Here is a 27,620-nt window from a genome sequence, read left to right on the forward strand (position 1 = left end):
ATGCAGTGCAACAGTTACCTTTTGGTCCTGTTTGCCTAATCATTCCACTTGGCTGATTTCCAAAATAGATTGAAAAGTAGTTGAAAAGGTAATTACTGTCTAATCATATAAACATGGCTTGCAACCTTGAGAATTATTTTTTTAATGTTAATAGAAGCAAGATTTACGCTTAATGGCATTGGCTTTGATCTGTACTTTGTAAATGTATACCCAGATCATAGACATAGACTGTATTTATAGTCCTTTGTACTCTTATACATAGCTGCTTGGTAGTTTGAAAAATAAGTTCCAGTAATGAGTGAGTCTGTTTTGTAAATACAGTGAAATCCAAGAATTTGTTTTATTTTTTCATGTTTCCTTTAGTAGGTAGGTTGCTGTGGCTGTGGATATCATGCTGTGTCCTGAAATTTGTTCTAATATTTGAGCTTTTGAATTTTTCAGAACACAGTATTGAATGAAGAGGCTCCTATTTATGAATTGGATAGAAATCAATGCAGTGACGTTTACGTGCATTTAGTAGTATGCCCATTTCCTGCAGTCTGATTTTGATTCTTAACAGTTGCCTTTTCCCTAGAATCAAAGCCAGTTATTCCGAAATGCCCAAAGCAAGCTGCTGGAATATCACAGAGGTTTCCTTCCTAGTTTTTATATGCAGTATCAAGTGGTATTATGAATGAGCATGTTTTCTCTTCTTCTCTGTAGCATGGTAAACAATTATTTGGAAGGAGTGCACTCCTTTCACACCCTACTGGTGTCCCACCCACGGTCCCACATAATGATGATACTGACAACTTGATTGTTCTTCCCCTGAAGACCTTATTTTCTCCTTCTCCTTGTTGATTATTACAGAAACTGTTTTGCTTCACAGGGAGGGGGTCTTACACCCTTGACTTATGCCTTGGTGTTCTGTTCAAGTGGAAGTTTCTGTCTACCACAGAACCTTTCTGGTGACTGGAACAGATTTTTCTATGACAGCCACCTCTGTTTTAATGTGAAGTTATTCATTAGCTGAGAAAATAGTGTTCTGAGTCAAACCTACTTCTTCTACCACCTTTTCCTTTTGAGGACCTGGTGCAGCAGCTGCTTGTTCAGTTGTGACATGTCTTCCTGTTGGATTGCTTGTTTGCATTAATGAGCTGTTATATAAGGTCTTCCATGGAAAAAAAGAGGTGATATCTCATCTAGGAGCAAGTCTGCCAGAGCTCATGTGGAAACAGCAACATGGCCAAGAGTTAGAGGGGAATTTTCATTCAGACCTAAAGTCATGGGCCCTTAATAAATAGCTTTACTTGACTTATTGACGAGTTTTGAGATTGTGAGAAATTAATTTTACTTTCTAATACAACTGTTTGCTGTGTGATGTTCATATCACCTACACAGCCTGCATCACTTGTCCAAAAGCTGTCTTTGCACTGCAGATATGTGTCCAAAAAGCTATTCTTAGGGGAGTAAATAACTGGTTCAAATTTTAACTGCCTTTAAACTGCATAAGTAGCATACATGTAATGCTAATTTAATACCCACTCTTACACAATGCATTCATCTATTAGTTTGAAAAGCCTGTAATTAGTTCATGTCCATCAATTAAAAGTGTGTTCTCATTTTGCATATCAACCTATCCCTGTCACATCGTCTCTCTCCCCCCCCCAAAAAAGGGAAAAAATTCTTTCTTACTGAATTTGTACTGTTGCTTTTTAGAATTTTTACTTCTGTATGAAGATAATTGTCATTTCTTTTTTTATAAAAGTCTTCTTTAGACACCAGTCTGTCATTTTGGATAAATGGCGTTTGTGCTAAGATCTTGTAATAGCAGAACACCCCCAACTGTGTTGTCAGTTTTTTTGACATCTTGATTGCAGTGTGTCTGAAGAAAATGTCTGGCACACATCCTATCATTTGCCACAAGTGCAGGTAGTCCGCTTGCCAGTTGTTGCCCTTGGGTTAGTTGCTGTGAGTTAAATGGGAAAGTTCTACATTTTTTGAGCAGTTTCTTTTCCATCTCCTGTCTTTGTTTCTTACTGTACTTTGATGTGTATATCAGGAATAAAACTTCTCTTGCTAAAAGCAGTGTTGTAGTTGCCATATGCTCTACAGTGTAGTAAAACACTTTTGCATTTTAATTTTGCCCCTTACTGTGGTCTGCTGCTGTCTGGTATAAAAATCCATTTTTCAAAATCATGTACTTTAGTACTCTCCATTTACTAAATAAAAATACTGTTCTCAATTTATGATGCATGAAATTATTAATGTATTTATTTTAAACTGTTGGTCCAATGAAGAATTGAATGAAACATAGTTTAAATACTGTGATCTCACAGCATTTAATTTTGCAGACACAGAGTTTACCAGAAAGTTCATGTTTCAAAGTATATGTAGATGTAGTTGGTGTATGCAGATATCCTCTTTGGCAAAAAATTACCTTCCCAGAGAAACAGAGGACCGGATGCAGCCAAGACAAAAATTGGGTCTCTATTCCTGTTTCTGTCAGTGGTATACATTTCAGAACAATCACTTTAATGGTATTATTTTGAAGTGTGTGCAATTTCTTTTTATTGACAATCACATGAAAATATAAGCTGTTGACAGAGTAAAATGACTTCAAAATCAGGGAATAAAAAAGGTTGTCTTCTGTATATAATGACATACATTCAACAGATAACTTGGCTGTAATTGTAATATATATATGCCATTGATGGAACAGTAAGTGTTGTGAAAATTTTACCTTCTGGAATTTCATGTGTTTAAATTCATAGGTTAGTACTACTGTCCCAGTCCGCCTCTGTGCTCACATGCAAGCAGCACACGGCCAGCTTCAGTAAACGTCGGTCGCAAAGAGATGGGAAGCGCCTTTGCACGAGTTCCAGCAGGAGCGTTTACTGCTTCTACTCTGCTGGAGAGTCAGGGGCAAAGAGGAGAGAACAGTGGCAAGCCAGGGTTTTATCCGGGGGCGGGGAAAAGGCAGGACTAGGGACCGGAGACCAATGGGGAAGCTCTGGGGGAGTGAGGAGGGGTAGAAGCTGACAGCCAACCGGGGAACCCAAACTGGGGTAGATGAACATAACAGAACAGGCATCCTGGGAGAAGCCTTTCTGGTCACCCTAACCTAAGTGGTTCTTGTGGTACGAGGGACTTGTCTTACTGAGCACTCTCTGTCCCTTGTAATGTAGGTTCACTGGCCACCACAGGTTAGTATTATACTAAACTATTTTTACTGTTTAGTGTTAATGGTGTTCAAGAAGGTGTCAGAAGTAGAGTTATGATGTAGTAGTCCAAGAACATACAAACATGAGGATTTAATGAACTTTAGTTCAAAAGGAGCTCTTACGGGTATTCTGAAGACCCAGACTTCAGAATTTTTGTGAATGTTAAGGAAAGGCAGCGTGCTTTTTCAGGAAAGTGTTTAAAAGTTATTTTATTTTCTTCAGTGTGTTTTCCAGTCAAAGGGGCAGATGGTTGACTTAATGCCAAATAGGTCAGTAATAATAGCTGGAGCCAAACATGTCCTTTACAGGTTCTGTATCCTTCCCCCTGTTGTCCTTTCAGGCCTTAAGTAGTCACACTATCTGTGCACTTGTACTTTTAGAGGGAACCTAAAGATTACCTCCTGATGCTTTTACTAAATGAGCCCTTAGGTTGCTTTCTGTTCCAACACCAGCAATTCCCAATAATTCATACAGAACAGTTGGATTGAGCAACTTTAAATTGATCTTCAGTGTAGCCACTTAATACTAGGATGGAATGGTTTACCAAGTAGCAGCTTTGTATTTGCATATCTATGCATTTTGAAGTCCTAAAGATAAGGGGTTTTAAAATTTTTGTTAACTGGAACAAAAAAATTCTTTCAGCATAGCAAAAGAAGGCAGGTAGTAATAGGTTGAATCTTTGTTGTACTCAGCATTTTTAAGGATGCTAAAATGATATCTTTAAAGAGGTAATTGTTTTAGACTTTGGAGCATACTGAAATTGGCCCTTGCCAGTACTCAGTGAAGAACAATTACTACGTATCTTCTCTGAAACCTGGCTTCATAGCCAACAAGGTTTTGTATTGCAGCTTTGATTCAGTAGCTTTATTTGGCAGTGTACACCAGGTCAGCAGCAGTCTTACAGTCTTACAGGCTGGATTTCTTCAGCTCTGTGGTGGACCAGATTGTTTTGATGTTTTTATCAGCAATGATTAATAATAATCTGGTCTGTTTTCTCCAGCTAAAGACCACCCCTTCTGCTGGGTGTAACAGTGTGGTGTTCAGTTTTTGCTAAATGCTAGTTGAGGAAAAGAGTGAATGCCTCCTTGTCTGTCAGAGATCTTAAACTTTTTAAAGCTGTCATTAAGATTTATATACAAATTGGGGCAAAAAATTGGGTTAAAAATATGGACCTCTTTTTTTTTTTTTTCCCCACTTTGGAAAAGGAGCTATATTTGTATTGTTACAGAAATAATGTTTAATGCCAACACATGTGATAAGGATGGAAATAATTGCAGCACATTTGTGTCATTTTCTGGGAGGAAGGATGAAAACCAATCAGGTATAAATGAGTGATAAGTATAATAAAGCAACTATTTCAGAATGAAGGTAGGACAGTTTGGGAAAGTCATTATTCTTACTTTAGTATACTGGTGGCACTTAGGCTAGAAAAGCAAATCTAATTACTTTCAATTGGTGAAGAGGCATCAGTATTTGAAAGAAACTGATTTTATTTTGCCATGTGGATTGAGAACAGTATTACAGCATCTGTAATGTTAGGAAACTTCTGGTAAGTACTTTTAAGAAAGTGTTAATATGTTTAGAAGTCTGAAGGAATTACCAAAAGGTTAATAATTCATCAGCTCTATGATATCAATGGGCCATGTGTTTGTACATTAGTGCTATTGCTGAAAATGAGATTTGCTGGCATGTATTCAAAATCATGTTATTAGAATTAAGAAAAAATTACTCTGTGGAGTGCTGCCTTAAAGCTGGTACCACATTATAAGGAAGATGAAGTTACCCTATGCATGAGCTATATGATCTTGTATATCCCTAATGAAATTTGTCTGTGAGTGTGCTTCTGCACATTACTTGTCCTTTCATTCTAAGATGCTTTTTATAATGAAAAGAAACATTTTGCCATCTTATTTTAATTCTTATTGATAAGGTTCATTCTGTAATGGAAGACTACATTTCTTAAGTGGTTCCTGCAGCGTTGCTCATTTCCTGAATGTAGTTTCAGTGTGTTATGCAGACCTCTGCTTCTGTCGCAAGGGGAGTTGGAGTACTGTTGTTATTTTATTACAGCCAGTGGGTAATGAAACAAAGTAAAAGATGATGTTGCTATTTAATTGCAGAATTGAGTAATTTTACTGCTCTGGAAGCACAAATTTTGACTTAATTGCTGTATTTGATAAATCGATGAATTAAATTTTTTAGTAAAGTCTCTACTGCGTTTTAAGTGTTGACAATTAAATATTTTTTCTCTTACTAAATAGCAGCTAAATGTTCAAAGTGTGGTGGGATATGAAAAAAAACAGTTTTGTGGTGATTAGTGTTAGGATTTTCTTTTTTTTCATTTGCAGTAGTAACCAGTACAATTCTTGGTCTTGTGCAAAATTTAAAAAACAAATCACTTTAAAGACACTGTTTTCCTAAATTTGTGGTAATTAAGCATGCATAGGCACCTATCAGTCATAAAGAATACCCTTAGTTGTACTGAAGAGGAATGGAGAAACTGAATGATTGAGCCTAGCCATTACTTCAAAGCCAGTACGAATGAGAGTGCTTAAAAATATATGTATATTTCATCAATCACCACTGTGGTGTCTCAGAATTGTCAGTTTGTGCTCCACAAATTATACTTTGGTTTTGGAGTTGCACAAGGGTTCTTAAGGTCAGCCCTGCAACTCAAAAAGTAGGTAAATAGTGTTTTTTATTTCGTGTGTATATTCTTTTGTAGTTGATTTGCATGCTGAATGCAAAGTAGAAAAGTGGAGTGCGTATTTGTTGACTGGATTCTACTGAGATAATGAACCTCTAGAAGAAAACCCAAACACTCTCCCCTTCCCTCCAAAAAATGTTCATTTTCAGGGAGAAGAGCTTGTTGCATTTATCTTGAAATACATTTCTTGAAAAAAAAATGCGTAATGCATTGAGGTTTTTTTTAATCTTTGGTTGCTTCAAGTCTTGTTTTCTTACTTTCCTTCCTAACGGATAGTCTGAAAGAACACCAAGTGTGGCTAGAAAAATAAAGTAAAACAATCTTTTTCTTCTTGTTTTACAGTTGTAATCTAAGACAACCACATAAAACAGATGACTTTTTAGAATAAAACTCTTTAAAATGTGAATTTTGCACTAACAATAATAGTTTCAAAAATGTAAGCTTTCTTGGGTATCTCAGTATTTCTCTCATATTGTTCCCCTGAATCTGTATGTGTGTGTGTTTCCTTCTAAACTCAACTGACAAGTGTCTGCTGCTACACTTGTCTCTTACATTGATCTCACATTTATCCTGTGTGTAGGTTGCTATGGTGTTGATGGAGAGAGTGACTCTATCATGAGTTCAGCTTCAGAAAATTCCACAGAGCCTTGGTTTTGTGATGCATGCAAATGTGGTGTCACACCTAGCTGTGAATTGTGTCCCAACCAGGATGGGATCTTCAAGGAGACTGATGCAGGCAGGTAAGACTGAATAAGTGATGTTTTAAATTTGACATCCTCTTGCATTTAAAAGATTGGGTTTTTTCCTATACTTTGTAAAGACTCTGCTCAAGTCTATTGACTTTCAAGTATGGTGTAAGTGGAAGGAAAACTACAAGTTTTTTAGTTCTTTACTGGGTCAGTAATGCCAGGTAATAGGAAGAAGTAGCATAACAAAATTATATTGAAGGTGTGCTAAAGGTATTCAGACAGACCTGGTATATTATGAATATTTCGAATTATAAAGATTATATTATTGATTTTTGAGAATATTCTTTGCTTCTTTTTAGGATTGCATTCAGGTCTAATTTGAGAATAAGCAGATTAATTCTCATGATGTCTTCAATTCCTGTCACATTTGGAAAATAAATCAAGATGTAAATATTAATGATAACTAATTATCTATACAAAAGGCAAAAACTGGATTATCAGTGATGTCTGATTTGTGCTTAATGTTACTGGTTTTTGCTGCATAGTTTTGTTTGGGTTTTTTTTGTTTTGTTGTTTTTTTTTTTTTTTTTTTAATAGGCCATGAAAATTAAGGTTTTTCCCCTACACCCTATGGTTGTATAAATTGCAGGTGTGTGGCAATAAGCAAATCTTTCATGTGCTGGGCTTGTCATAAGCTTTTAAAAAACAAGTTACACAAGTGAGTCAAGATTTGTAGTGAATAATTTTGACCATTGGAGGTAGCAGTGCTCTTTTAATACTTTTAGGGTTCAGATCCTTGTTTCTGGTCTGTTGTAGATTCAAGAGTGTATGTGCATCTTCCTTATAAAGCTTTTACACAGCTAAGCAACTTGTGCTTTTTCAGTTGTTTTCTGTTTTAATGATAATGCTTCTATATGCAAGAAAAACACTTTTTTTGAAGAGTAAAAGTCAATTGTGTAACAAGAAATGTGAGACTTGATATCACCTGGCAAATTTTATTTCAACCTTTTTATTCTTGTGTTCCACAAACAATTTAAGTCCTATATATATGACTTCCCCTTTATCCTAGTAGAAACTATAGTCAACATTTTAATAATTGCTTAAAATTCTTCTTGTAAAATGGTGGTATGCTTTTGGTTAACCTGGAGGTATTTTCTTTGTTACATAGGTTGTCTGTGCAGAGGCATATGCCTGCCTTGCTGACAGTGGGCGTTATCACAATAATTTATTACAATTGTTGTGTCTTTACTTGCTAGACAGTGTGATATTGCTGTCCTGGATAAGTTTGTTCACCCAGATGAAGAGATTATGTACTAGGAAAAAAAAAAAGCTAATTGCAATTTACTAATTCACATTGCTAATATGTGAAAATTCCTGTGCTCTCTTTTTATTATTTGTTTATGAATTTGAATTCTCAAGGGTAGGGAGGCACTGCAGAGTCTTGGGGCAGTGTCTATTATGTTTTCATTGTACTCAGTAAACTGCAATCCAGTTCAGTGCTTTTCTTGACATATTAGCAGGAAGAGACTACTGAGTAACAGATTCCTTTAATTCACCATTGCTCTTCATGCCCTTACCACCTTTTAAAAATAAATTCTTCATATACATCAGTGCTAGAAATTACACAAGCCAAAACTAGTCAGTTTCTCTTCATAATCAAATTGGAATAATTTCTCTCTTTCTACATGAAAGGTGAATCATTAGAATAATGAGGTGCTTAATTTCTCAGCAGAAGCCTTTTCACATTAATCTCTCAGTTTCACAAGTATAAATGTGAATTTATGAAATTTTACTTCTCAAAATGCTATTATCCAAAAATACGAATTCTGTCCTTGTTTCAGTATGGAATTTTTCTTCTTTCCTAATCAACATCTGTCATCATTGCTGCAAGCTAAATGGATGGTAGAGTAACAAGGAAGATTATTCTTCTTTGATTACCCAATTTGTCTTAATTACAAGCTTCTAAAACATGTGCAGCTAAATAAATGAGCAGGAAAATATTTAGAACTGGTACTAAAAGCAGCTGAAGCTGCTTCAGCTGTGAACTTGACTGACTTGTGTATGTTTTTTAATAACGATTCAGGTCTGAGTTCGCATAGGTGGTTCAAGAAATGAGGCACTTGTGTGCCAATCACACTGAAGTGGCAGTTTAAATCTGTAATACTGCAATACTTGGGTGACATGTACTAAAACATTTTGAGAAGGTCAGTATGAAGCAAGCAGCCAGCTGTTGGGTTTATCATAGATAAACTCCTACAGGGTGCAGCAGCATTAAATACACCAGTGGAGCATGAAAAAACTGTGCAAATTAAATTGAGAAAGCAGCTGCTTGTAGAAGATGTGTATCGTTATAGTGAACTTTGGAGGGTACGTTTAGTAGGCTGTATTAAAACTTACTATCAAAAATCTCCAACCAGAACCTTGGATTTTTGTTAAGAATAATTGTGAAGATATGTAGCTTCTGTTTATAAAGATTTGTTCTGTATTACACACCTTAAATTAAAGGAAGAGTATGGAAAAGAAGCCTTACAGAATTCAGATGTTTTTTATTTACAAACAAGCAGTCTATTTATCTCAAGTTTACAGGTCTCATTTATTTTGTGTGGTATTTTTCTTCTAAAATTTTTTTTAATTTCCTTTTGAAAACAAGTACAATATGCTTATGTCAATGAGTATTTACTTTAGTAAATCATAATGTTTACCAAAATGCATATTTAAGCACATACCTATGCTTTTTTTAGTAGAGGAACATTTTATTAAAGTGTGGTAGTGATTTAGGCCAAGCTATTGCCACTCCCAGATACAGCATGGAAGGGCAGAGGTGGTACCTGGTGCTCCATTGCTTCCCTGCAGGGATATCTTGTTCCTCCACTGGTTTTGTGGGGATGTACTTTTCACATACCAATGAAAATAGTCTTTTTTTTTTTTTTTTTAACATTGTATTAAGTTAGGGGGTTGTGCTGGCATCCTAGAGTGTTTATGCTGTAATAAAACCAGTGATGAGCTTTACTCCCTTTCTGAGTAGCAAGAAGTTTGGCAGAACACTTGAGTATCTCAGCTTGTTCTCTGGCAGCTAACAGGCTGTCTTATTTGTACTACATTATTTAAAGACAAAGTTGTAACTCATCTTTAAATTTTCTTTACATCTTCCAATAGTTACAGTGCTGGGACCAAATAATTTTGTGGATGTGAAGAGCAGTAGTAAAATTTGTGGAGGCAAAGCAATGCAGTTCTTGCATATAAATGTGTATTTGGGCTATACATTATTCTGATTGTTTTAAGTTTATATGTTTTAAAGGGAATTTACTACCTAGCATCTCAAACCTGAGTGATTTAACCATAGGATAAAAACTTGTTTTTAAATACACAAGTGAAAAGAGTCTTATCAGATATGACACAATGGGTTAGTCAGTGTTGTGGCTTGTTAGATTTACTGAGAAATTTCTTACGGACTGAAGTGATTTAATGGCTTTTAAGTAGTTTCTTACTGTTACTGGGATTTTTCTGTTACCCAGTTAATGTCTTGGACTGTTTTGAGGGAAAATGGTAAGTAAATAGTCTGCCCACCAATTTTGTTTATTGAAAGATCATTGTTTTCTTTGTAAAGGCTGAAGTACAGACGTATTTTTGAGCTTGCTACTGAACCTTCCATATTTTGCTTTTTTGGAATTTCTGTTTGGATATATGATCCATGAATAACATGAAACTTAATAAATCTGAATGATAAAGCATTGTAGGCCTAAGGACCATTGATGAGAAGTGTGCTGCTTTGGGAAACCAGGACTACATGGAGCTCCTGAATAGTATAACCATGAGCTTCAATATTTCTCTCATCTGTAAGGAGCTAGTTAATAACAGTAGCTGTTCTAAGTGCACTTGAACCCAGGATGTTATTGCTCTGAATTTTTTTAATTGACCTAAAAAGGAAAGAGGAGGGAGAAGAGGTAGGCTGAACAGTGGTAGAAGATTGGAAAAAAGAGCACAGCAGCATGCATGCGGATTTAAGCAAATGGTAACAGGTCTGTACTGAATCCCTGGTAAAAGAGACAAGGGAAGAAGTGTTTCTCACATCATCATGAGTCATCTTGAATGCAGGGAGTAGATTCTATTATTTGATTAGAACAGAAGAGAGTTTTAGTCTTCACTAGTGATACATTTACTGTTAAAACAGTAATGACTGGGAAGATTGTAAAGTGCTGAATTAACACACTTGCTGAGGCTCAAACAGGATATTTCAGCTCAGTTATGTCTGACATCCCTAGCTGTATTACATGTCATGTGGGACTTTCTAGGTTCAAAGTGTTAGCTACAGTCTCTGCAACTGAAAGGCCATTTTCTTGAATATTTTAAGTTAACAAAAAAAGAGCAGTCTTGACCCTCTGTCTATCACAGTTTTTTCCCATCTGGTGATTTAGCAAGGAGTAGCAAATACTTCCTGAATTTTGATAAAATAGTAAGATTATTTGGAGTAGTTTGTCTCAGTTAATTTGGGTCATACATGCTGTGCAGAACAGATTTTGAGTTTGTCACTAACTGATGGTTTGTGACAATGAGCATTGGATCTTTTAGAAAATGTTCATTACATAAGAAGAAAAGGAAAATTTGTCTTCTGCTCCAAGGCTGTTTGGGTAGCTGAGAGTTTCAGGAGGTTAGGAAGATGCCTGTCAAAAGCAGAATTGAGGTTGAAGCCTTTACCATTGTGTAAATTACTATACACTATTTAATTACTATACATAAGGTCCAGATTAATTTTCTGCCCCTCAGGGCTCCCCCGTTTGTTCATGGCCAGTGAGGAAGGGAACAGCTAAGTAACAGTCTGTTCATCTTAGTTTCAGATAGGCCTTTCTATAATACTACTCAGATGTGTTTATTACTGAATGCAAGTCCTATCTGTTTGCTTAAAACTAGGTAGTTCTGGTGATACTAACAGGTGTAACTAACAGTGCAAAGTCTGACTGATGCTGTGTTTATGCTATATGCTCAGAGCTCAGTGTTGGTGTGACTACCTGTATAATTTTGTTCCTCCCCTTCCTACCCCTTACCACATCATTAAAGTGTCTGTCTGCCTTAGCTTTATAAGTAATATCAAAATCTTCATACACCTTTCATGTTCCTTGAAAAGTGTGTGGAGCCCTCATGAGAGCAATCAGAACATAAAGGTGATGGTTAGCCCAGCCCTTGATCCATGCAGGCAGAGCAATCCCAGTGGCTTTGAAAGGCCTTGCTCTATGGCTCAGTGTCTGAGCTCCTGAATTCCAAATAGGCACTCTATCCCTGCTTTTAATGTACTTTCCTTCAGACGTTTCATCTAGCATCTGCAACATTTACAAGGCACTTTGAAACCTGAAAATGGTGAGTATAATATAGGATCAAAATGTTGATAACAGTAACCTGATTTTGTCTGCTGTTTTAGGTGGGTCCACATTGTTTGTGCCCTCTATGTTCCAGGAGTGGCATTTGGAGATATTGACAAGTTGCGGCCAGTAACACTAACAGAAATGAATTATTCAAAGTACGGTGCAAAGGTAAGTTTAGAAGAGATGTAGTGCCAATGAGTAGCTGTGTTTTATGTTTTTGCATGTAATAGAATAAAATGCATCTTTTCAATTTTTCTTTTTTATAGCAATTTTGTAATGAGGTCCAGAACTAAAAATGAGATAAAGTTTGTTAATGGTTGTTATACCATTGTTATTCCCTCCATCCTTCTATCTGTTCCCTTGCCACTGTTCTACATAATTTCTGTCACTGTTTTCCCCCAATTTCTCTGATTTTTTACACAGGTGCTAATTTCTTTTGAAGTCAGTTAGTGGCAGATTGACAAAATATGACTGGAAAGTGAGGAGGATTTGTGAGATGAGAAATGGGAGGTTAAGTTGGTTAAGAAAGGGGCAGATGTACATTCAGTAAGAATTACTTTAGAGTTTATATTTAAGCTAGTAGGCATACAAAAAGGCTGTTGCGAAGCAGTGTTTACAAAAATCCATAGCAACATAGGATCCTCAACTTGAGCTGAAAAATGGTTCTAAAGTTAAAATTGTTTTATATATGCAAATGGTTTCAATCCAGATCAGAAGCAGTCAGGAACAAACCATGCAGAAAACCATTGCAATGGGCGGAGGACAGTGCTCATTAGTTTGCTGACTACTATTTGTATGGCTAATGGAGACAGTGTGGAGAAGCCATGTCTATCAGGTTAATATGAGGGAAGGTGGTTGGTTGTAAGCCTGCAGCTCTAAAGCTTCATTTCTGCCAAGTCACTTTTGTTTTCTTGAATGTCAGTTTGTTAAGTTCAATGCTAAATGAAAATATGTAGTGCAGTTTTAAAAACGCATGCAATATATAAAACAGATGAAAACACTTTGGATTGCCCATGTTCAACATACCTGTGTCAGGAGCCTGGGCCTGCTGAGGCATTTAGCCTTGTTTAGAAATGTTTGTATAAAAAAATGTTGGGGCAAGCACGCCAGACCCTGCAAACTGTTGTTGAAATAAGTCATGCTCTTTTTTTTAATAACATGAGTGATGCATAGGAGCCAGGCAAAGAATTTGGGCATCTTTTCTTGCTTTAGTAAGGTGAAAGTGAACTGTACAGGTGAAGAAGACTCATTACTGCTGCAAAGCTGTAAATGCTGTTTTCTTTATCAAGTGTGGCAGTTAGAGCTTACTTTGCTAAATTCCTCCCTGCAAAACCACCTTAATATAATAGTGCTTTTAATTTAATTTCTTATCTGTTATGTGTTGCAGCTACACAGCTAAAGGGTGCCCTTCTAGTGCAGCATATGTGATGTTTTGAGATTCTTCAGTCACTGTGTTTTCCTTACCATTCCTTTCTGTTGTTTAACTTTCTGCGTGGAGATATTTTCTCTAGGTGATAGACAACTTTGCTCTCTATTCAGCAAGTAGGAGGCTAGGAAATGCATGCCTGTATAATTTTAGATCGTTTTTATGCACTGAATAGCAGCACTGCTTAAGCAGTGCATGTTCCCATTTCCTGCTTTTGTGCTCATCACTGTAGATTGCTGGCACAGGGATTTGGTTTGAAATTGTGGCGAAACAGACTGAGGAATTGATCTGACTGAAAAATAAGTTCATTGTTTTTTTCTAGGTCATATTAGGGGATGTCAGTTTGTTGTTTTGCAAGTGACTGTGCCTAGAATGCCATAATTCCTTAATTAATAATCTGAAGCCATAATTCCTTAATTAAGTGAATCACAACCTTCTCTACTGATAATTATGATTTTTGAGTATTTGTTTCTGCATTGTCATGTGTTTACTCTTCAGTCATTGCTTATCAAAGGACATGTACATAATTACCTATGATGTTCAGTCATTCAGAGCACTGTTCTTTTGTTGTTTGTCCTCTGAACTTGTTGAACATTTACTGAGGAGTGGTGGTTTTTTTACACCATACTTATACAACTAATTGTGCTTGAATTGCTTGGATGGTTTTTAGTTGTTTTGCTGAAGGGGAATGCAAAACATGGAGGTTCATATAAAAATTCATCCAACATGCTGTTTAGATTAATTAAGCACTTTACCATTGCTTGTTGAAAATGAAATTAATAGTGGGAGTTGAGAAAGCATGGAGCTTTAAGTAGTGTCAACTGTTGGGAACATACTTGGTTTCTGTACCACACAGGAGTAACCTACTGGTTTGCTTTTTATATATAAGACATAAATTATTAAATACTAGGCAAAACTCACCTGAAGTATTTACTGTGGCATTTTCCATTCTTCTTTATGAAGGAGTGCAGTTTTTGCGAAGATCCTCGTTTTGCCAGAACTGGTGTATGCATTAGTTGTGATGCTGGGATGTGCAGAGCTTATTTCCATGTGACCTGTGCTCAGAAGGAAGGCCTTCTCTCAGAAGCAGCAGCGGAAGAGGTAGCTATGGAAAGGATAGAATAAAAAAACCTCTATTGAAAGCTTATGAAGATGACCTGAAATGGTGGCTTTTTTGTTCACAGACACTGAACTAAGTTTTTTACAGTAGGTAACAAGGCCTGGGCTGACTAAAGGAACTGTACAGGGAGAGTGCTTCACCAAATCGGCCAACTCTGAGCACCTTTTGAAACTGACTGGAAAAAAGGATAGAGAAAGTTAACACAGAAGTTGGCTTAATAGACTATCAGTCAATACAGACATGAATTCTAACTGTATTTCCTGAACTTCACTGAGGGTGACGTGCTTACCTAGCTGTTTGTGTAGTATAGTCATCTCTGTTACATACCAAATAGGAGACTTGAGAAATTCACTACATTTCTGATGCCACTTTTTCATGCCTGTTTTCCAGTATTTTCTTCAAATTGTAGTACATATATATGACTTCCCTTGTGGTAACATTAATCTTTGGAATCAGAATGAAAAGCAAGTATTTATAGCCTCCTGATAACTTCTTAATATCTTTTCTTAACAGTTTTTTCTCTGTAATATGATCTAAAGCAATTTAGATTTGAAGTTCCTACTTCCCAATTCATTTTTATGGTATAGATACTTTTAGGTTGCCCAATTCCATCCTGATAAGTATCATTTGGATTAAGCCTGTCATGTTCATAGCTTCACGATTTAACTTTTTGCCTTAGGAAGTAGCACAGGTAACACAAAAACAAGCATTACTTTCACTGTTGATCTTGACAATTCTGTTTCTGAAAACAGTGGATCACTAAGGAATTCATGAAGGAATCACAAAATATTTCCTTCTGTTGGACCAATAAATAGGAAGATGGCACATTGCCTCATTGTTGTTGTCCTAAATAGATTATGTGTCAGGTTGAGTCTTCAAATGCTCTATGTGGATTCTCTCTGGACATATGTATCTGCTTGCCTTTCCACCTTAAAATTTTATTACATGTGTTCTGTAATCAAATTTTTAGTCAAGGTCTCACACAATCTCATTTTAGGGCGCTGCTAATTTTTGAAGTAAGCTGTTGCATAGTGTGAAAATCTAAATTAAAAGAAAATGTGCTTGTAAGGAAAGTCTGAGTAAATTTTATTGGTCTATATTTCATAGATGGAGTGAAGGAAAATTTGATAGGCAGATAATTTATTAATATTTGTATTACTTTATGAAGGAAGACTGCTTTAAGTTTTCCTTAGTCTGTAGATTCATGATGTTGTTTGTACACTTTTGAAAATACAAAGGCAATGAATGTGTTTCTTAAAGGATGTCTCCTTATGGCTCACATATTTGTAGTCTGCTTACAAGGTTTGCAGGTGCTAAAAGTTGCTATAAACCTAGCCATGATAATGTGCAGATACAGTGGAATGAAAATGGAAAAAAAAAAGATCGTTTGAGAGATGATAAGTCATGTGAGGGTATAGCCTCCAGAACAGTTGGAAAAACATTAGAGAAACCAAATATATTGCCTTTGATAGTATTCAGAATTGTTTTGCACTTGTAGGATTTAGTTTATAAGGCACTGTGAATCAACAAGAAGTTAATGCATGTTATATGTTAAAGGGATTTTTACTTAGGAATTTATTTTGCTGGATTTTTTTCCTGGGAGTGCAAATATAGTGCAGATATTGACTAGTAGAGAGTTAAATAGTTAATGCATTTAAAAACATACACCTTATATTGTAAATGGCATCAACATGACAAAATTGATTTAGAAACATACTTTTTAGTTGTTTTTAAAAACATGTCCATTCGAACATGGGAACTGATTGCCAGAATGTTTGTGCTGTTCAGAGCCCTTTGGCCTTACTTTGTCTTACTTTATTTTCGTTCCTTCCCCTTTGTTTTTTCTGAAACAGGATATAGCTGACCCTTTTTTTGCTTATTGTAAACAGCATGCGGACAGGTTAGACAGAAAATGGAAGCGGAAGAACTACTTGGCTTTACAATCTTACTGTAAAATGTCCTTGCAGGAAAGAGAAAAGCAGCTTTCGCCAGAAGCTCAGGTATTGTATTCGTGACACAAATGCCTCTGCATTAATCATCCATGTTGAACAAGACAGAAATTAAGAGAACCTAAAAATGTAATTATTGTAGGAAATTAAATGGGTAATATATTGGTAGTGCATGGTCATTTAACAGTACAGTAAACTATTTGTAGGGTTTGGTCTCTAAGAACAATTCTCAGTATATATATATATATATGTCTTATATACTTACATCTCATATATATATTTCAATAAATATTAAATATTAATATCTATGCTTGTCTGAATTGAAAAATATTACTTAGGTTTTGAGACAAAAAATTGGTAATTACTTTTTCATTGTAATCCATAGATTTTCTTTAACATTTTCTTCAAGATTCTGAAGAAAAAAAAAGACAAAAAATCAGGCATTTTTCTATTTCTAAATTTCCATTTTTGTAGGTCTAAGTGGAATTCTGTGTGCCAGGTGTTTTCATACTAAAGATTTCCAAGGGAAAAAAATAATGTATGCAAAGAAGTGAGTCTGTGCTACAGTGTGGGCGTTGTCTGAAAGCCTTAGGCAAGTCTGTATCTCTGTCTAGTGGCAGATCCATTTAAAACTGTTAGTTACTGCATAAGCTCAACTGATAAATGTCCTGTTGATGTAAAGGTTTCAATCCCTCTGAGGGAATCTGCATACTTTCATATGCTTCAATGTGTGTCCTTTAGGGTTTTTCTTCTGATTCTGAGGAATTTCTAGCATAGTTTGCTTCACTGCTTAGACTGAACTGCATTCCATGGAAAAATCACACCTGTGCAGAAAAGCAGCTTGTTACCTGAATGAAACTTGCCTAATTTATTTGTAGCAAGTAGCAGATGCTGTAAATAGTGGAAATCATTTATGAGAGAGGACTGTTTTTTTTCTGAAGTGAGAATTATAGTGTAATGATAAGAAATACAGTTTCATATTGTCAAACTTCGTATTTTAAAAAATCTTACCTTTCTAGTTCTTCAGAGATCTTTGAACAGGAGAAGAGAATATTAATTTAAACTGACCTATGCTGTTGAGAATGAGCATGAGCAAACTCGTACTGTAGAAGAATTTTGAGTGCAATATTTCTATGGGGTATTGAATTTCATGTAGCTTGAAGTAAAACTGATTTAATACTTCTTGCTGAATATACTCAGCTCTGAGTTATATGAAATGCACCTGTGTAGTGGAGGCATTACAATGAGTACTACCCAAGATAATGGTAAGTGCTGGTTGTGCAGTATCAGTTTGGATCCAACAGGCCTTATTAGCTCTGTATTCAGGCATGTGTTACGCAGTGCTGATAATGCTGGTAAGTTCCCAGCATTTTCCTTTCTCCTTCCTCTTTTCCCCACATCAAGACCTTGCAATTTTTTAATCTAAATTATTTGGATTACATTTTTGGAAACTGAAAGAATGACTGCTGAAAACTGCAGGTGGAGTTACTTGACATATTGTTATAGGCACCTTGATATAGGTATGATAACTTGCATACATTTTGTACAACCACGTGTTTTCACTATTGGTGGCTTTGGTATTGAACAGTGGTGGCTGTAGGTGGACCTGTTGCCTGCTGCTATGGTTCCAAGAAAAAAGCCACTGAGGTCAGAGCTGACCTGTAAGCCATGTTTCCTGTGTTTCTTGGTCACTAATGTTCAAGACCTAGTCCTTACTATAATGTGTTAAACTGTCTGCAATACTACCTTCAATGATTCTGTTTGAAGTCAGAGATGTTCTTTAACCACAGTGTGTATGTATATGCACACTTTTTGCTTTTGTCTCAGGAGTATCTCACACCATATGGTGGGGCAGTCACATTAGTTTAGTTTCTTCTTTGTGGAGGCAAGTAAACAGCTTCTAACTGATAGTCAGCTGGAGTTTTGCCTCTGAAGGTTTGTATGTTGATGTCATTTTCTGCCAGAATTGCCACTTCATAGAGTTCCCTCAAGACAGTGTTTTCCAACTGTCAGTAATAGCTCGATCTTTTGGGGTAGATCTCCCAGATGGTCACAAATATACAGATGTCACCAGCAATATATATTGTGAGCTTCTCTTGTCTGCTTCACTTCTGTTTGGATTGTGTTTTTGACAAATTATAATCAGCAAGTTTAACATTAATAAAGAGAAGTGGCATTGTGAAAGGAGTTCTTACAAAAGTATGTCAAATATGGTAATAATGCTCTTCATCAACTTTTTTTTGCTCACATGGATACCAATTTTAAGTATATCTAAATGCATATGTGGTAGGTCAACCAAAGCTTTTACCAGTAGTGAGTTTTCACAGTCCAGTCAAATTATCATTATCAGAAGGGGTTGTCTCAAAGCCAGCAATCATCTGTGGCTTTCATCAATAGGGAAATCTCATCAAGAAATGTGTACACAGCTCCAAAACCTAGTGAAAGGATAGTGTCGTTTGTGTGTGTGCTTTGAAGTAAAATGGAATGTCTGTAGCAATGTCTGTTTTTTGAGGTGTGGCGTTCTGGAGTGAAAATGACCTTGATTAGATTGTGCAGCTTTTAAAATGAAAATAAAATGCAGATGTGTTCCAAATTATAACTCACAACTAATTTTGAATTGTTCCTTGATGTGTTTAATTTGTGGAATTCTTCATTGCAGGCTCGCATCAATGCCAGGCTGCAGCAGTACCGTGCCAAGGCGGAGCTGGCCCGCACCACCAGGCCACAGGCCTGGGTTCCCAGGGAGAAGCTGCCGCGGCCGCTCACGAGCAGTGCTTCGGCCATACGCAAGCTTATGCGCAAAGCCGAACTGATGGGAATCAGCACAGACATCTTTCCAGTGGATACTTCGGATACGAGTTCCAGTGTTGATGGAAGAAGAAAACATAAACAACCAGCTCTCACTGCTGACTTTGTGAATTATTACCTTGGTAAGGGTGAAAATGCCTTATTTTTCTCAATGGAAAGGTACCACTTTGCTGCATTGTGCTATGTTATTTAATTGGCTTTTTTATTTTCGTTGTATTTAATTGTTTATAGTAGATAAATGTGGATTATGACCTCATTTTAGGTCAGGTATTATTTCTTGGAGTCTCTGTGTACACAAAGTTTTTTTTTTTAAAGACATTTCAGAAAAGAATAAAGTCTTTCAAGTATAAACAGGAGACTAAACTGTCTTTAAGAAGGGAGTAGGTAACTTTTGGTATAATATTTTTTCCTTAAATTCTCCTCCATTTCTATGTGGAATAGCATGACTTTTTGACTGTGTGCTAGATCCTGATCAAAGTTCATCATTTTAACTACAATATTTATGCATCAAAACAAAAATGTTTTGACTGTTCATTCTACTCTATGTAATAAATCTATAGGCCATAGTTTTGTATTGTTACGGTTTTTCATTTTCGATTGCTTCACTTTTTTTTTAGTGCATAAAACTTGAAAATGTATGTTCCAGAACAGAAAATGACGCGATTTTCTTTTAAATAGAGAGAAATATGCGCATGATTCAAATCCAGGAGAATATGGCTGAACAGAAGAATATCAAGGATAAGTTAGAAAATGAGCAAGAAAAGCTTCATGTGGAGTATAATAAGGTAAAAAAAATGGGCTGATAAACCATTGTACCATTTTAGTATTGCTGCTGTTTACTTTGATAGAATTTTTCTTTCCCTGGAAAAAGATTAGGATGAAAGTGAAAGATGCAAACTATTGATCTGTTAAAAGTAATATTTAAAAACATATTTCTTCTTTTAAGAATACTCAGTAGTCTTTCTTCTCCCATACAAGTAGTATCAATTTCTAAATGTGATACTTTGACTGGACACAAGTTCTTTGACTGACCCCATTGAGAGGTCCGCTAACAAATTGCACATGGACTTGTTTGAACCTGCATGATTCTCTACTTGGAGCCCTGCTTGATAATTGGCAATCTAGGATACTCAGACTGTTATTTATTTATTTATTTATTTATTTATATCAACTACAGCTCCAGTTGGGCTTAGATTTAATGACTAGTTTTTTAGACAGAAATTATCAGTATTCACACCTCCATAGTGTCCTCTGCATGTTTTTTAGGGTATAACAAATTTGATGCCCATAAATTATGTCATTGCTGCCCCAAAATGTTGCTAATATATTTTTTCAATTAACTCATCATTATGACTAAAAAAGAATTTTGTGCATTTTTATCAAATGAATGTTTATTTTAATAATTAAATATTTTGAAACATTGATATACTGTACCTTTTGTGACGGATGACATGCTTCAATTCTTGCTGAATTCAGGGGCCTATTAAGTGTTAGTTAATGATGACAAAAAATGGTGTTGCTACTAATTCCTAAACTGTTTGGTGTGTGTTTTAAGTGAGAACATATGGAAAATGTAGCAGCAGATCCTTGTGAACTTCCCAAAGATGATAAAGGGAAAGGAAGTTGTGCCTGGGGCTTTTAACCAAATTAATAGTTACCTCCCAAAATATACAACCTAACAGTTAGTGCCAGGAGAAAAAAAAACCCCTTTTTTTTGCTTGCATCCTTTAATTTTAAATTGTTTTTTTCTGTGAGTGTGGCAAGAGAGTTTTAATTCATTTATATGTTTGCGTGCTATAATCTTGCTGCCTACAAGATTATATATGTTGTATGGACAACACATAGAAAATACTGTTGTATTTTAGTTTTCCTTTCCATATGACTTTATGAAACCTTATATCCATGCTGAAATTCTTTAGGTCTTTACAAAACAAGTGGCTGCTCTGGTTTTTGTCTTAGTTCTGTTAAATTACTGAATGGTTGTACTGATCTCAGCTATATTGATACCAGTTTCACTGTTTTTCTATTCCCACAATAAACTAATGCACCCTTGATAAGTAAGAGGTTGAGTAAATTTTATTAAATTACTGTTAATGGATTTTCATTCCTGTTGCCTTTTTTTTTTTTTTTTTAACTTTTCAGCTGTGTGAGTCCTTGGAAGAGCTACAAAATATGAATGGAAAACTGCGAAATGAAGGGCAAGGCATTTGGGCTCTGCTGGGTAGAATCATTGGACAGGTTGGTTGGTTCCTTGCCTCCCTTTACAGAAAAAACCAGCAGAACAGGTTTTCCAAGAATAGGCCTTTTTGTTTCTCTCTGCCACTTCTGTGGCCGAATAAATTGATTTGATTTGATCAGACCCAGGCTTTACTCGGGGGATAATGCTTCCTGATTGAAGTACCTAGACTTCTGCAAACCACCTACTGGGAATGTGTAGCTTCATTTTGTTGTTGCAATAGTGTTCTTGTTTGCAAAATTCTTTCATTTGGTATAAGTGATTGACCTGTCATTTGTGATGAAGCTCAGCATGAGGCATGAGTTAATCCTACTGTTTTTGTCTCCAGTTATCTTTAGTTACTGTAGGCTTCAAATGATAAGTTAACTCTTTATGGCTTTTATAAGATACAAATCCTTTTAAATGCAGTATTTACGTAATGGTGTGTAACTAGACAGAGGAGAATATTTTGATCAAATGAATATAAATATCTAGGACAACAGAAGATTTGGGTTGCTTCCTGTTGCCAGCAATTATCTTTGTTCCCACTGATATGGGAAAAAAGGGAAGTGTAGATTTTTGCAGTGTTTTCAATATATGTTTTATGTCAGAGGTATTAAATGTCAATGGACATTTTGGATGTGAGAGGGAGATTGCAATAATTTCCAGTTATGATTTGATATTGAAGAAACTGTTCATTGTGAAAATGCAGAAATACAATTATTCACAATTTTGGCATGCCCTTTGTTACTGCTGAGCTTGTGCTGCTGTTCAGAAAATGAACCTTACACTTTCTTTATGCAGTAATAGTTCCTAAGATATGCAACCTTTTACTAGTTCTATTTGTCTGCCTACCTCTCCTACTTGCAAAGAAGAATTCTTGCATAACGTATCTTTTAAACCAAGATTATTTTTCCTTCCTTTGAGTAAGTATTTGCAGAGATATTTCCTGATGCAAATGTTACGAAATTTGAAAAAAAAAACAATGAAAAGCTGAGTAGAATTCATTTACACAGCTTGCATGACATTTTTTTTCCAGTTGGTTGAACAGATGCAGACCCATGGGGCTGCTGAGAAATGACTTTGATAGATGGTTGCTGTCTGAGAAGCCAGCATACTGCAGATAGTAGAAACCCAACGAGAGTCTCGTCTGCTTTGTGAAGGGCTTGGTCCAATAAGATAATTTTTCTAATTAACCTGTCGAGCACCAGTGTAGCTGCAATGCTGGGGAAAATAAACTGCCTCAGTGTTCTGTCACTTTCATGAATTTGCCTTTGCTTGTTTCAGCTTCCTAGAGAAATGCATCCTTGTCTATCCCTATATTGGAAGCTTGAAGAAAGATTCTAAAAGCCAGTCTTTCCGTGTGTTTCTTACTGAATTGAAAAAATTTCTCTAAGATTACTTTATATTACAGAATCATATTGGAGCAAATGTGTAGTCTGTAAAATAGTTAGCTAAGCAATTTCCCACTCATTATTATGTGTCTCGTTCTTCATGCATTGAGATTAGAGGAATTTTCTTTAGAAGTGTCAAGACTCATGTGTACTGCATTTGTTCAAATCCAATAGAAATTGAACATACCAGCAATTTTACGGGCTCCAAAGGAAAGGAAACCAAGTAAAAAGGAAGGAGGAACACAAAAGGCATCTACACTTCCGGCAGTACTTTATAGGCAAGTAATTAAACTTTGACAGAATAGATACAGTATCCAGCAAGTTATAGTTTCAGAATTGTTTGATTCAGTGTTTAATAACAAAATGTTTTATTGTTTTCTATACGTTTGAATGCTAAGTTGAACAGTGGTCAATTCTTCACCCTACCACACATGAGTAAAACTTGGGTGTTTTTGCTAATTTGACAGCAGTGCTTTAAGGACAAAGCTAAGTCCTTGCATCTGAATTTTTTTTGATGTCAAAACTAACTGGTCACTTTGTTCTTTGAATGCAGCCCTCTGAGTGCATGATTTTGAGAACAGTGGTGATGCTGTTCAGTCACAATTCCTTTATGCACAAAACACTTGGTCGTATAAGAATTCTCACTTTTTGCTCATGCTAAATTTCCCTACTTCTCTTTTTATTAATTCCCAAGGTTATAAAATGTATTCACTTACTCTGTCATACATAGTTCCACCTTTTCCCCTCTTCTGTAAGCTGTGAAGCTACTGACTGGGTTTTTATTAAGCCTAATAGTGGGACATAAACTAGGATCCCAGATGCAAAACACATCATCTAGAATCTTTTTTTCTCACCACAGCTGAGAAGTGACATGGTCTATTGTTTATCTAGAGAGCAGCAGCCAGGCATCCAGCCACAGCAAGTAGTGTCTTGCCCAGCTAGCATGCTAACTGAAGAGGATGATTTACATAAGCAAAAGTTAATTTTAGTGCTGCAAGAGGTAGAAATCTTGAAAACGTGGCAGTGATCTGTGAGGATTTGGCAATTTAGATGTACACAGATAATTGGAGTCATGCTTCACTAGTTTTGTTTCATTCAAATGCACTCAGTTCCATGTTATAGTGCAATCAGTGAACACCTATCTTTTCAAAATAACTGAAGATTTCAATTCCACTAAAATAATAATAAAAAGGAGATATAATTTCTGATGAGTTACATTGCCCAGTGTAACAGCAGCACAGACCTATTTCAGGGTAATTAGTAAGTGTATGATTGATTGTTAAGATTGATACTAGCAGTATAATTTTCTGTGTAAGTATTTGTTGTATTTTTTTTCCACTTGCCACTGGTACATTTTGCTGAAGTATTGAGTGATTACTAACTTGTTAGAAGCCCTCAAAAATTTAAATTGAAAGCCATTTTTTGCTAAATCTTATTAGGAGCCTTTTATGCTTTTATTGTACTTAGATAGAAGCTCCTTAAACCCTTCCAAAATTACTCCACAATTACTTCAAAAAGTAATTATGCACGTAAATGATACATCAATTTGAAGTTGCCACGTTTGTATTGAAACTGGGGAGTGTGCTGGGGTGTATTGCTTATTCTTTATGAATGTGTAATTATAATGCTTTTCTGCTACGTACATGAAAAGTTGTGGAATTTGCAAGAAGAACCATGATCAACACCTACTGCTGCTGTGTGACACTTGTAAACTCCATTATCATCTTGGTTGCCTGGATCCACCTCTTACAAGGATGCCAAGGAAGACCAAGAACAGTTACTGGTAAGAATGCAGTTGATGTGTTCTTGTGCTGTCTCTGTACTTAAAGTAGGATGTAAATATAAATAGACTTGAAAATTCTGAGTGGATTAGACATTGCTTTAATGCAGTTTGAACAGAAATTTTTTATTTTCAGGTTATTAGCAGTGATGTTTCAAGGTTAAAAAAAAAAGGTTGTAAAGATTTTCTCATTATTAGCCACTATGTAAAAATAGGTTATAGTTGTAATTTTGGTTGGGTTTTGAGTTCATTTGTGATTGTTATTGCTGCAATATAATAGTGGTAGCAAATTATAGGTGAATACTTTTGGGAAATGGAAGACTCGGTTTTCTGTTTATGTTAGGACTCAGATAAGCAACTCTCTGTCTGGATCTTCAGGCAAATACTTGTAATATTTTTAAATAAACTTAAAAGTAATAGATCTGTTTATTGCAAAATGGGAAGTGTTGCGTTTACTGCTGTCTTATGACTCAAACGTACAACGGCAGAAGTATGTTCATAACTGTACTTACTGCAGTTACATTTCCATGAATTAAAGTTCTTTCATGCCTTCAGAGCAGAACGAAAGCTAAGTGGTACAATGGAGAAATGGTAAGGTGGCAAAGATGCTGATTTCCAAACTGTCATAAAATTAGCTTGCTCTGCTCTGTAGTGTTAGCAACCTCCACGTTTAAACTGCTCTGAAATGTGTTAGAACAAACTCAGAAACAGTTTGTAGCTGGCAAGAGGTTAGTGTACAAGGAGTACATTCATCAAGGAGTCATTCATCACCTTGCCTGACTGTTAAGGTACCAAATCAGAATAGTGTAAGAATTGCTTCTAAAAATACAGTAAAACTATTTTAATAGAAAAAGATCATCTTCTGTTTTTCTTCATATATCTCTAAATTTTTGTTCTTAAAGAACTTGCATAAAACATTTACTTCAGCCATCTCTTTGGTTAGTTTTGAAGATTGTGTGCAGAACAAGATGGCCACTACATGAAGTGGGAGGCCTCTCTTTTTTATATCTTAATGTGACAAAACCTGTATTTACTTCAATAAATTTCCTTAGTAAATTAATAGAGATTTTTTTTTAAAGATGAAAGTCTCAAAAAGGTTTTCACCATCACTAATACTTTCCTGAACCTAATATTCCTTTAATTATTTAATGTAGTGTGTGATGTGAGACTTTAGATCTCTTTTGTCAAATTTGCCAAGTAGTTATATTACATGGAAGCTTTTTTTTTTTTTTAATTTTTAGATAGCTTCTTCATTTGCACAGGGGATTTGATTTTTGTTCTGCTTTTAACGAAGTTGAAAAGGCTCACTAAAAGCTATCAGTCCAATAGATGTAAGACTATAATTCTCAGTAGCTGTTAGAGGCAAGATAGGTCAGGTTAGGTAGTAAAGCTCTTTCATTTCAAAGCTATAACTTATCTTTGTTGTGAATTTCATGCTTCAGTGATATCTCACATCACAAACTTGGCTTTTACTTCTAATTAGCTCAGGTATATTCTGGAGTGTGAGATGATAGCAGACAAATTGAGCTTCATTGATTGCATCCTTTTCATCATTGAACATTCCTTTATGTATTCTTTTCAGGATCAGTAGAGAGCATACAGAACAGACCCTTAATCCAAGTTCGAGTTCAGCAGGTTTTTCCTCCCCTGCTGTTTTGAATACAGTTTTTCTCTTTTGATTAAGATATGAATAAAAGTGCATTTTTTTTAGATGGGGGCCATGTACTTTTTAGATATTTGTATAGGATATAATAGGAACTTAGCAAAAAGATAAAAGAAAATTGGTATAGTAGGAAATTCCTTGAAACACTAGGCAGGTTGAAAGACTTCATTTGTGAGTGGTTAAAAACACTGAGTTTAGTTCTCTTTTAAAATAGTAATCAAGAAACAATTAAAAATGATTGTTTGGGTTTTTCTTCTGTTCCATTATCATTGCTAATAATTCACTCAGAATAGCTAACTTGAGCCCTTGCCAAAGTTTTGATGATTGCGGTCATGTACTTTACCAGTATATATTTATTTAAACAATGAATATTTTAACATGAATTTATTCCATAAACTTCATCCTTTTTATTGTGTTTGAGGATGTCAGGTGATTCAGGTTATGTGTGTGATGCTACATAGGCTAATTTATAGTTATACTTTTTGTTTGTTTCATGCTCAGCATTTAATAATTTAAATTACAGTTTACCAAAAAGGGTTTTGAAATTGTTAAATTAAATCCAGTATTATATGTTAATAGTAAGAGAAAAGAATTAAATACATTGTGTATTTAAAAGCTAAATTGTTAAAGAAAGCACAAATTATATTTTGTTATCTCAGTGTTTCTAAAATATAAAATGAGTTAACAGTTTTAGTCTTAGCAAAATCATAGTAAGACTTTAGACCTGGTGAGCACCCGTGTTTCACAGCTTAGTTTAACTGGTTTAAAACACTTAACACTAAGAAGTTTCCTTGTTTGGAGGCCTGACAGTTTTCTTCAAGGTAACAGTTATAACATCTTACACATGAGTTTGTACCATAGTAGGTTCAAAGCCTGTCCTCATTTCAAATGGATTTGAGATGAAGAGCATAGGAACTATTTTATGTAATAATACATTAAAGCATTAATTTATGCCTGTTTTGATGCTGTGCTTTCAAAGTAGAAGCATAAAATATCCTGAGTTCAAAGAGTCGAGTCCAACTCCTAGATCAGGAGTTTTAACCATACACTGAAATGCTGTGGTTTACTTTCATTTAAAAATTTGAAATTCTTGGTTTCCTAGAAATCCTATTGATTAAACAGTTGAATATCATTTTGAGTCACATGTTATAATAATACTAAGTCTTATCATTCTTGCTGGCAACTTGTGTGCTTTTATGCTCCTGGCCATTCTGGATGGACTGGGAACTGTGCATTTTCCTGGTAGAGAATGTTCTTAACTGGTACTAAGGCAATGCACAAGTGTTGGCAGACTATATAATGAATCTAA

The 27,620-nt window shown here is 35.5% G+C and overlaps 1 protein-coding gene across 6 annotated transcripts in view; it reads left to right on the forward strand.

Moving 5' to 3' along the window:
• Positions 1–27,620, forward strand: part of PHF14 (PHD finger protein 14) — a gene marked incomplete at its 5' end in the record, with an annotated part of 163,622 nt that overhangs the window by 21,181 nt on the left and 114,821 nt on the right. For 4 of the 6 annotated variants that reach the window (XM_082296893.1, XM_082296891.1, XM_082296895.1 and 1 more), the window contains 9 exons: positions 6,491–6,650; positions 12,013–12,124; positions 14,346–14,483; positions 16,356–16,502; positions 19,111–19,381; positions 19,938–20,044; positions 21,402–21,497; positions 23,043–23,146; positions 24,520–24,651. In XM_082296893.1, the coding sequence (XP_082153019.1) occupies positions 6,491–6,650; positions 12,013–12,124; positions 14,346–14,483; positions 16,356–16,502; positions 19,111–19,381; positions 19,938–20,044; positions 21,402–21,497; positions 23,043–23,146; positions 24,520–24,651 (1,267 nt within the window). The remainder of the gene's footprint in view (positions 1–6,490; positions 6,651–12,012; positions 12,125–14,345; positions 14,484–16,355; positions 16,503–19,110; positions 19,382–19,937; positions 20,045–21,401; positions 21,498–23,042; positions 23,147–24,519; positions 24,652–27,620) is intronic. The other 2 variants (XM_082296892.1, XM_082296894.1) reach the window with 2 other exon arrangements.

This window comes from Coloeus monedula, assembly GCF_965178545.1.
Source record: "Coloeus monedula genome assembly, chromosome: 1".
Lineage (NCBI taxonomy): Eukaryota > Metazoa > Chordata > Aves > Passeriformes > Corvidae > Coloeus > Coloeus monedula.